At 38.2% G+C, this 12,042-nt stretch overlaps 1 protein-coding gene across 1 annotated transcript in view; it reads left to right on the plus strand.

Moving 5' to 3' along the window:
• CNTNAP2 (contactin associated protein 2) overlaps positions 1 to 12,042 on the plus strand; it is a 1,035,266-nt gene that overhangs the window by 634,621 nt on the left and 388,603 nt on the right. The window contains exon 10 of the mRNA XM_042044203.1: positions 123 to 294. Within this exon, the coding sequence (XP_041900137.1) occupies positions 123 to 294 (172 nt within the window). The remainder of the gene's footprint in view (positions 1 to 122; positions 295 to 12,042) is intronic.

Below are 12,042 nucleotides of genomic sequence, written 5' to 3' on the forward strand. Positions count from 1 at the left end.
ATTTCCTTACCATGTTGACTTTTTTCTTCCGTCATCTAGGAAACATGTCGCTCCTTGAAAAAATCCTGTCTTAAGTAATAGTAGGTGAGGCTAATAATGCTCTTTATTTTGCTTCTCTACAGGGTTTCCTGTACAGATGAATGACTCGGATTATTCTCTATTCGAGCATTCTTTTCAAGGATGCATGCAGAGTATTCATGTTGATGATCAGCTGGTGGATTTGCATGCAGTGGAGCAAGGCAAGCTGGGAAGCTTTGCCAATGTCACCATTGACATGTGTGCCATTATTGACAGGTAAGTTGTGGAGAGATCACCCATACTCTGATACACTGATATGTCCTTCATATTCTGAAAATATACACTGATCCAGAGAAGATGGTCTTGACACTGCCAGTGATCATGTCAAGGTGGCCCTACCTTTTTATGAGTGGGAACCATGCTTAGATGATGCAGATGATGGCTTTAAATTGTAGACTGTGTAGGGTGCAGTGGAAAGCAACTCTCAAATCTCCCCACTTACCAGCAGAGGAGGAGGTGAAAAATTCTCATAAGCCAGGCTCAGCCTATATGCCTTGAATAGAGGAAACTCCTCACACATTTTGTCTGTTTCTTGGATGACTCTGATGGAGACCTGTTTGCAACTAGAAGTTGTGGCTCCTGGCTGCAGCCCCTTCTGGCTTGCCTGTGTTCCTCAGAGAACTAAACCAGGTCCACAAGCTTGCACATCAGTGATGTAATAAATGCTCAAACTTAATTAAAATAATGCTTACTGGGTTTGGTTTTTTCCAGTCTGAGAAGAGTAACTGAGAATTAGGGCAGCCTTTCACTTTGGCACTACCTTTTAAGCCACTTACCTGTATTTCTTTTATGTTGCTTCTGATTAATGGCTTCTTTGTTGGTGGAAAAAAGACAATACTAGGAAAGACAGAAAGAACAAGTAGCCCAAATCCTGCATACAGGCAGCTTGGCTTATCATGAAAATTACCTGTACATTAAAGCCATTGCAAGCCTGCTGGAAAGCTGAAAATGGGTTTTTCAAATAGTGCTCTGAAAGAAGCAAAGAGTACTAGATCACAGAACCCTAGAATAATTCTGGTAACAACCAACTACTGGAGTTCATGCCACCCTCTAAATGCAGGGCCAACTTCAAAGCTACATCGGGTTACTCAGGGCCATGTCCACTTGAGCTTTGTATATCTCAAGGATAGGAATTCTACTGGCTCAGTGATTTGGGATACCATCAGCAAATATCTGCATAGTTTCGGTAAAGAAATTCATGTGCTTTTCATTTCCTATTTTAATTTAAGAGACTCTCAAAGAGATAGATGCTAGTGTGAAAAAAACAAAATACAACATGCTGCTTTGGTCTTGCAAAATGCCTTCTGTTCCTGAAATGTAGGCATCCATTTGCACTAAATGAGTTGTGGTAGGTTGACCATGGCTGGCAGCCAAACACCCACCCTACCTTTAGCTCTCTTCCTTCTCCTGAGGGATGGGGAGAAAAACAGAAGAAAGGGAAAAAGACCGGTGGATTAAGAAGGCAATTTAATAAGAAAAGCTGCACATGCAAGCAAAGCAAAACCAGAAATTTGTTCACTACTTTGCATCAGTAAGCAAATGTCCAGCTGCTCTCAGGAAAGCAGGGCCTCAGCACATGTAGTGTTTGTTTTGGAAGAGAAACTCCATAACACTGAATACACTCCTTTCCTCTTCCATTCCCTGAATTTTTATTGCTGGGCATGATGTTGTACAGTATGGGCTTTCCCATGATCAGTTTGGCTCAGCTACCCCAGCTATGTCCTTGTCTAACCTTTACCCACCCCTCCTCCTGGTCTTTAAGGGGAAGGGTATGGAGAGAAGCCTTGATGCTTCTGGACAAGTGCTGTCCAGCAGCAGCCAAACAGTGGTCTGGTACCAGCATGGTTTTAGCCACAGCTGGGAAACACAACGCCTGTGGGCTGCTGGGAAGAAGATTAATTGAGTAATTCCATCCCAGCCAGACCCAGTATACCACTGTAGTAATCTCAGTGTTAAAGGACATGCTTTGTGGTGTACCAGTGAGGTGCTCTGGCAAGTCAGGCATTTTATATTGATTCTCCTCGTGGACCTGTTGAAGGTTGAAGTCATAATGAAAAGAGCATGTGACAAGCTGCTGTCATAGGGATGAAGTTTGTTCTGTCTTCTCACATACATGTGAAATTAAAAACAACTTCTGTGGTCAGTATTTGTCAGTTTGAATTACTTGATTTTATTTTGAATATTTGGGTTTGGAAATGTAAACTGACTTGAAAGAAAGGCCATGAAGATACAGCTATTTAAGTCTCTGCTTTTCCTCCAATGGATGAATTTAAGCTTATGCAACGATTTGTATTTATCTCAATGATTGAACCCACTTATGCAACGATTTGTATTTATCTCAATGATTGAACCCACTTATGCAAGTTTCTACTAAAAATAATGCCATTATTATAGGTAAATTAATAAGAATTAAGGTTTTGAAATGTATTGTAATGTAATTACAAGTAACTTACAATGTAAGCTAATTAGCATCAGAGCTTTACAATACATTTATGAAATACAAGACTTAAGGTTTCCTATATGTAAAGCAGCTTATTTTGGAAGTTAACTTCTTATTGAACTTACTGTTTAGAAGGTATTTTATTTTATAACACATAATATACATTCAAATAGTTCATATATTATGCCACATGCCACATAAAAATAATATATAGTGGCCTTTTATAATATGAAAATATTATAAATATATTATGCTTTCTATATTTTTGTGTATTATATATTAGGTTTATTATCTATTTATATAAACATCTGTATTCATAACAGAGTTTGGCATAAATAAAAAAGTGTTTTATCTATGCTTCCATATGTATGTTTTCTTAATATAAGAGAACATGTTCTAACTCTGTTTCTCTCCTCTGCCACCTTGGATGTTGATATCATCCTCATAAAAATTAAAGCTGTATGTCTCACATTTACGGGTTTTAAGCATAGGAAGATAATGTTGCAAGCAGAGCAGCAATTGAATAGTCACAGGAAATTAGAATAGTATCAAAAGAAGTTTCTTGGGTTGGCGTTGTTTTTTTCAATGATTGAGATGTAATCAAGTTTGTTGTTTTCCCATGATCAAGTTTATTTCTCCTTAATTTGCCCTTTAGAACAAACCCTTTGGCTGTGTAGCAACAATGCCAATATCTAGGCTGGATTTTCATGGCTGTGTTATTAGTATCCACAAATAAGGGTTTGCAAGCACTTCTGCTACAATATGCCATTATATATAACATATGTGGCTTTCTTTCAAGGAATCCAAGTACCATGTGTGCTCTGTATCATCTCAATTTCACTTCCTTTGAAAGGGGAAGATACTTGTGGCTTGTCATCGTGGGATCCTCCTGCTTTTTTAAACTAGTTTGGATCTGAATCGTAAAGGCTTCAGCCATGATCATCAACATGGAAATTGCTCTCATAGCCACACTTCAGTAAAGACCCCGACTGGGCAACAAGATAAGCTGTCACATTGAATGATTCTTAATGCAGGCTTCAGCCATTTGGTTCAGGGCACAAAAGGTGAAGTTGTAAATGGTGGCATTTTTCATCATTAGTCAGAGTGGTTAGTGATGAGGGGAAAGTTTTCTCCATAAGAACATAACAAAAGGTACTGAGGATTTGTTGAATTCTTGGGCTGCACCTGCCTGAGGGTAACTCTTTCCAAAGTCCCAGGTTCTGCCGAGCTAAATGCTGGCCTGATATGGAAAAGGTTTCTGCATTTTGTTTCCAGCAGTTTTGAAAAATGTGAAAAGAATAGTCATGTTAGAGTATTATGCTTGTACTTGGGAGACCCAAGTGTTAAAACAGTGCCTTTTTATTTTGTCTCCCCTTCCTCACATGAGCATTTTTTTATTGTAAAGATTGCAAGCTGAGATCTAATTACAGGGGAACACCAAAGCTAAGGAACATTCTCTTTTTACCAGTGATTAAATAGTATAAATGCATATAATTTCATGCAGGTATGTATAATTACAGGCCGTGAAAATGCTACTGAGAAAAAAAAATAATCATCCCTATTTCTGTCTCTTAATGACCTATAATTGCATTAGGAAAGGAAGTTGCATTGTTGCCACAGTGATCCACGTGCTGCGTTGCTTGTGGCAGCACAGGTCCCTATGCGCCTTCTTTTACTTAACATTAACAACCTAACCTGTTGTTACAGTCCAGATGGTACTGTTGTACTTTCAGATTTAAGCACAGGACTTTGAATGGAAATTATTACTCACAACTAATTTATCCCAGCAGTCTCGGAGAATTCTAAAGCTTTCCTTACTTTATTATGGCTGGAATTATGGATTTTAATCACAAAATAACAATGAGGAAACACTAAAATGATTTCAAAATACAGTGTCAAATCTGCCATTGGAGATTACACAGCACATAAGCCAATTTTAATGAAAATTTCTGTGTGCCATGTGAAAAAATGGGGGTGGAAATGAAAAATTTTCATGTAGCTGTTTCTGGTATTTTATGAATGTGTAAACAGTGTGATTCCCTCTGTAACAGAGTGAGACAAATTAGATGCCAGTTTTTGAGAATAATTTCACATTAAAGATTAATTTAAGTAATCAGATACGTGCAGGAGAACATTTCTGGATGATTATTGCTTACCTGCTGTGGGGATACATTCTGTATGACAGAGTGCCAGCATTTGGCTTTAATCCCATAGAGCCACATTCTGTAAACTATGGGATTGCCAATCATAGTTTGAAGTAATTCATCCAAATAACAAAGCACAGCAAGCATATTGGTACATAAAGATGGCCACTGTATTACTGGCAGCAAGACAAAATTTCTTTGGTGTTAAAATTCCTAATTGCAAATAGTATTAAATTCTTCATTTCTGGATCTTTACACAGACATTAGAATTCTGCCCTTCCTCGCTCTTCTTCCCCTCCCTCTGCCAGTTCAGTAGTGAGACAGACAAGCAGACATCATCCAGCAGTTTCTGCATGAGGAGTAGATGATATAAGAATGTCCTGGCTGGAAGCAAACCCTGCTTTGCCATTATTTCCAACACAAATTCACAAAAAGGAAGTTATATATGACTGGGAAAGGGCTGAAACTATACCATGGCTTCAACCTGCAGATATTCCTGGCCATATGGCTGGAAGACACTTCCTGCATGTGCCTTCTCACTCTCCTCTTCTCCCCAGGTCTCCTTGTAACCATACAAACTTTTTATGTGGAAATGGAGGTGAAAGCTGCCTTTCAATGAGAGAGATTCAAGTGCATTTACATAATAATCCGTCTCAGTCCAGAAAAGTGACTTTGTAGGCAGAGATTATACCTCAGTTGACAATGCTTTTAATACTGTGGCACTTGTCCATTATGTGCCAGAGTGTGACAACTGCCGTATTATTAACACAGATCAGTAGACAGCTTGGAGATTACAAACTCTACAGAGCTAACCACAAAATAGGAATAGTTTCATTAGCTTTCTTTCTGCAGTATATCTTAGTTTTTTGCAATGTTTTTTTACCATGAAAAAATCTCCATTCTCAAAATAGGGGATGGGAGAAACATTGTAAAAATTGGGGAAAAGAAAGCATAAGAAACATTAAAAATTGAATAAACTGGGGTTTTCCATGTGTTAAACCGTGTTCCCTGCACACAGATGGAAATATTTTTGCAAAATTTAACAGAGTCTATGCAGTACTTTGGTATCATTGAGAAATTGGCCAGACCTTCCAGCTGTCATTAGAACAGGACTCTCCAAGAGAACCAGAGAAAGACAGAATAAAATGGTGATTAGATCAGGGAAGCTTCAAAAAAAGAGAAAAAAGCAGCACCAGGGGATGTAGTAGGACTGCATGGACAGAAGGTGAAAACCTGTGAGGTTCCCTGTGTGGAACAATATGACTAATGACCCAGATTGTTAAATAACTATATAGTGAAATCAGTAACTCTTTAAACAAGTCAGAATAGTTTGAGATGCAAATGGTTTGAGTGCTATTTTATTCTTATGCCTTTGCCATGGTTTTTTTTCACTTTACCCTATATTACACAGGTTACAATAGTCAATAATGTTCTTATGAGATTCTTTCAAGTAACTGTGTTAGTTGTACATCATCTTGTAGCTGTATACCTGAATATTTTGATATTTCAGAAAATCCTCAATTGTTCTTTGTCTTGTATTTTGTCCCATATAAGCTCCGCACAGAGAGGAAAAAAATCTCTCATTTTAACTCTAAGGATTACTAATATCTTTGTTTTTTATTATTATTTAAAAATTTAGGCTACTGAAATAATTTTCTTGAGAAAGTGGATTATTTATTCATGATAAATACTTGTTCGTGCTACAACAAGAGCTAAGCCAGTAAACATTTAGGTATACTGAGGAGAGGAGGAGGAGGATGTAATGCAGAGTTATGGATAACTTGATAGATAATAGAGGTAGTCTCAGAACTGCATGATTGTTTTCCTCCATGGCCTGAAAGAAAGGTAACAGCACAGGGTTTGTTCTTGGGAGCCAAGTGGCAGAGAATGCACCATTGTCACCCAGCAGCTGTGCCCAGTGCATGGTCACCAAGGGCAGGGACAACACTCTGGGCCTCTTGTCACAGTGACTGCCTTGGGGCCAGCATCCCAAAGGTCATCCTCTGAAGGATGCTGGGTGGAGGATGGGGCTGTTGCAAGTGGAATTGTGAATGGAGGACCCTGTCACACTTGTGGCATAGTGCCACCATCCTGCAATACCACAGTCACCGTGCCCTGGAGCAGGATAAAAGGGAGCATCTTCCCATCTCCCACTGCTATAGTTGGCCTGGAACAAGCCCAAATACATCAGAGAGAAGTCCTTGAGGAGCTGGTAGAATCCCTTGAAGCTGAGGGAGGAGAACTGGAGGCTGGACAAGTCTTCTGGAGGGGCTCCACTGCAAAACTAGCTCCCAGCAGGGTCCCCTTCTAAGCTCATCTGAGGGTCTGAAATCTTTTTTCAGCTGGATAGCGATGGCAACACAAAGGAAATGCCTTTTAAGGAGTACTCCAGAACTGACTGTCCTCATACTCTGTGTGGAGCCAGGGGCAGCAGTCATAAGAAAAGAGTTGCAGAGGTGTTGCAAGGGATCCCAGTGCTTTGGAGCACCACTTTGGAGCAGTGGTGTCCTTCCAGGTGCAGAAAGGATTCTTGCTACCAAGTAGGTAGCAAGATACCTTGCAAATACCAAAGGGCATTTGTTCATTCTTGGAAGGCCCTGACATGGATCCAGACTAGAAGTTGGGCATCTCCTGGGAGGTGTGCCCAATGTGTGGGATGAGGAGGCAGGTCTTACTCATATGTTCAGGGAATAGTTGATTATCACCTATGGGGTCAGGAAGGAATTTTCCACTGGATCAGACTGACACTGGACCTTGGTGGTCCTTTTTTGCCTTCCTCTGCAGCATTGAGCATGTGATGGTAAGGTCTCCACTGGGCCCTCTTGGACAGGTTGCTGCCTGCTGCTCATGCCCCATGAAGACAGGCATGCCCCATCTTGTGCCCTGCAGCACCTTTTGCCTTCCTCTGCTGCACACACAGCCCTCAGCCTCCTTTGGACCATTTTGGTCAGGTGCCTGCTGCCTTCGTGCCTCCCATCTTGTGTGTGAGGAAGCTTTCTAGACTCCCAGGGTGGGCCCAGGGGTGGCTCCCAGGCGTTGCTTCTTGTCCTCAGTAAAACTGAGTACAGCCCTTGTCAGGGCTCCCCTGGGTCCCTTTGGCTCTGTTCCTGCCTACTGTGCTTGTGCCCTGGCTCCTTCTGGCTCTCTGTCTTCCAGTCCCTTCACCATCTTCGCTGCCCTTCTTGGAATGCATTCAAGTACCTTAGCATCCTTTTTAAATGGTGAGGACACAGTTACAGGGGTTCCTCTCATCAAGGACACGGTTGAAGGGGTTCCTCTCATCAAGGCACACACCTGCTTATGTTTGCTAATCTAAGATTAGTAGGGAAAGGATTTGAAGAAAAGTTGATAATAGTGGCAAGCATTTAAAACATTTAAATAATGTTACAAGTTGTTTTGGCAAAACTTTTGCTTTTTTTTGCTGTCTGCTACAACATTATTAATATAGGAACAGCTTAATCAAGTGGAGTAATCTATAATTTGTGAAAGTCATGAGCAAAATCTTTGTGTGGAAATTAATTTCTTGTTTTTTCTTACATGCATTAGTTTGCTTAGGGGACTTGATTGAATGTGCAGCTTGTATTACATTCATACGTAATTATTATTTTATTCTCATTCTTCTATGGGGAAGATGAGAGCACTGAGCAAACATCCACAAAGCTCTCTCTTGGACATGAAATTTATGCTCTCACAAGAGTAGATGCTAAATATTTACCTGATCCCATTATAAAACTGTTGAAACTGACTCCTTGGATACTCAGCTGAGTTCTGAAGTCAAACTACTTTGATGGCTCTCTCAAGTTATTCATCACTTATTGCTCCTTCAAAACAGAAAAAGCTAATATATTATGCAGATTTCTTATTTTTATGTGATTGACATATCTTCTCTTGGATGAGCAGTGCTGCTATTCTTAATGAAACTCTTTATGTTCATTCTCAAAAATAAACAAAGCCAGATTGCTGTCTCAATTTTAAAGTTTACAAAAAATTTAACCAATGCAAAGAAGTTTCAGGAACTGTCTGTATTACTAATAGTCTTTAAATACAACTAAATTTGCATCATCCTCTCATTTGTGTTTGTTAACTAACTATGAATCTCTCAGATATGAATATCAATACTTCTACTCTTTTTTCCCAGTAGAAGAAAATGGATAATCATAATCCAAACAAGTAGACTGTCTGTCTATGACTGACTGTAATAGATTTGATTATATTCTATAATTAGTCAGCACGCTAATATTTTATAAGCATGACATAATGCTGTAATAAGTAATAATGGCATATGTTCTGAATATTTTCCAGATGCTAGAAACAAAACTCTTGTATACTGTGGCATTCAAGTAAAACCTTATTAAATGAAGGCCTTGCTGCCTTTCTAAAATTAGGCTCAGGCCTGTTACTTCAGCTAGAGAAGGACTGTGAGAAAAGTGCGTGAGAAGAAAAACAATTAGTTTTTGCCCATGAGAACGTAGTATCAAGAGAAGCAAGAAAGCTAAACAGTAGAAGGAGAAAACAGCAATATATCTGCACCTGTTATTTTTCTGAATGCTTGAATGCTTATTCTATAGGTAGCCAATGGTAGTATATTGAAGTTAATAATAGCCAATGAGTCTATTGTAGTAGTTTAGTAGCCAATGAATCTGTAACACAAATGACAACATACAAAAGGTGTATAAAAGAGGCTGCTTTGTTTAATAAATGGCTTTTTGGCCCTTGAAAGAGGCACTGTCCATGCGTGTTGTGGCTGCCCCAACAGCGACAGTATACATTTTCTTTCTGTACAGTACAATTATGATTATGACCAGTTTTATGACTGCAGCTCTGAATTTGTAATCAGGTATCAAGCTATGAGTAAATTTAACCCATTCATCACAATTATGTGCATCTGGACAGCAAGTCCCGTTGGATTACTAGAATTTCTGCTGGATCTGTTACAAAGAGGTTAAACCGTAGAATAACCATTTCATATCAGACAATATCTTTCTGTAGTAATAATTGTAAGCAAATGTCTGTCTTACTAAAATGTTGGGACCATCTCTTTTTCATACAGGCAAGCAATAAAGTCTCCAGAATAAGTAGTTTGTCTTGCATAAAACACTGCTACAAATAAGTATAACTATTTGTGGACGGAGTCCGACTTTTAGCAGAAATTGCCTTGCTGAATAGTTCCTGCTGGATTTACATTCTTTCTTTTTTTTTCAGGAATCGTTATAATTTTAAAATAAGCATATTGAACTCCTGCAGAATATTCATACTGGTGAGAGCCTAAAGAAATAGAGTTATAAGTCTAATAGATTAGAAGTGGTCTTGTAGTAGATATAGGTTGCTCTTTAAAACATGAAAGGAAAAGGCCTAAATATGCCATCATTGGAAATCACTAGTAATAGTAATAATGTCTAGATACGTGCATTAGGCTTAATACTGTCTCTGTATCTCTACAGCTTCCTTTTCTCAAAAAGAAGTGCTTATTTCAGTATTTCTGCTGGTAGTGAGTGTTTGCTAGTGATCAGACTCTTTTAAAAAATGACTGTCTATCCATCAAGGAAGGTGTTATTTCCTGTTCAATATTATATTTCTCCCAGATACTGACTTCACAGATCTTTTGCAGAACAAGACAGTGACATCTAAAAGTAAATAAAGGTGATCAAATCCATTTCTGCTACTAACACATTGGACAGAATGGGCTCACCTTATTTGTTTCATGCTTTTCTCTAGCTAGCAATATTAAATTCCTGAGTATCCCAGTATTTCTGTTGTGTTTATCATGGCATCTTTATTTAAAGAAAATGCAGCTAGAGAAAGGTTAAGGCCTAGATTCTTTACAGTATTTATATGCACTAATGCTCCCTAAACTTCGTGGCTCTCTCTGCCTGTGGGAATGGGATGGAGTCATGAGAAAGGGACTTGAATTCTGCGCAGCCTAAATAAGCAGACATAAGCGTCAAAGAATGGGACTAACCACAAACAAAACACTGAGCAAGGTTTTGAGACAAATGTGGGCTGAATTTTATGGCCTAGAAATATCTCAAATGAGAATATACATGTATGTCATAATGAGGGGAGAACTTAACACACAGTCCTTGTATTGTACTTCAGCACATGATATGTTTATTTGGAGGATGCAGAAGGGTTTGACAGCAAAGTGAGTGAAGAGAGGTTCAGTTTTTCCCTTGCTTCTTATGTAAACTAGGTGGTGAAGCAGCCAGATGGTGTTTTTCTGTATAAGTTTCTCTGTAGGCACATAAATAGTTCTGGGGCCACATTGGTAGACCAAGATGACGCATCAACTTTGAGGCTGACCACAGATTTGAACTCTGCCTCTCCAGTTTCACATCAAACTTACTTTCCAGTTAAATTATCTTCCTTCCTGCATTATGTTGAATAGATCTAAAGCTAATGCACAAAATTTTATGATGCATTTTAGTATTTGTGAGTCTGCAGATTTCTGTTGTGCATCAAATTGAAGGCAGGTGGCAATTCTTGATGAGAAATTGTGTTAAAACCTAACCAGATTTCTTCTAAGAAATTGGAAAGAACAAAACTCCTTGGAGGAATATATGTCAGATGCTAGTTGCTTAAACCTTGATATCTTCCTGGAAGGATAGTTTAAATGAGCTAATATAATGTTTCAGTAAACAGGTCTTCATTCATTCCCTGTAAATGTCACCAGTGGATTAGATTATACTAGCTGGTTTTAAAACGGAGGGTGCAGAAAGGAAATGAATATTGAATAGAGATCTAGATTAGGAGAGATATGAAGAGAACTGGGTTTCACTTTTGAAAATACTTAATCTGTGCAGTAAATGACTTCTTTTTTTCCTGGTATAATATATAAAAAAAAAAAGAATATTAGAAAAAAAACATAAGGAGGAGCCTTACCTGAGTGATCCCAAAAGAAATTAAAAAATATTTTTACAGGACCTGTTAATTTAGAGGAATGCTTAATGGAACACTGCTTCATTTATAACTGTAGAATAAATATATTTTATATTTGCCATTTCTAAGAATTTTTAGCCATAAATTGTATCACCCAAAGAAAAAAAAAAGTCATAGTTATGTTACATTTTTCCAGAATTTTTATATCAAATCTATACTTGAATATTTGCAACAAGATTTTCACTGGCACTTAATTCTTGCAATTTCTGTTACATAAAATTCTCAATTTTGAGGAATAAGATTGCATTCTGTGGAACTTACTTATAAAACAGTAATTAAAATAAAAATATGAAAATATCCTTATTTCTACCCAAGCCGTTCTGTAATTCTATTCTTTAATTATTAGGCTATGGTTTGTGCTGTTGCATCAGAGCTCTTAAATTGTTAGTTAAGATAACATTCTGAAGAACCAGTAAAATGGGCTATTATGTTATTATGATAGAC

Source organism: Corvus kubaryi, unplaced genomic scaffold (assembly GCF_017639235.1).
Source record: "Corvus kubaryi isolate FWS band 111438036 unplaced genomic scaffold, C.kubaryi_AGA036_p1.0 37398, whole genome shotgun sequence".
NCBI lineage: Eukaryota > Metazoa > Chordata > Aves > Passeriformes > Corvidae > Corvus > Corvus kubaryi.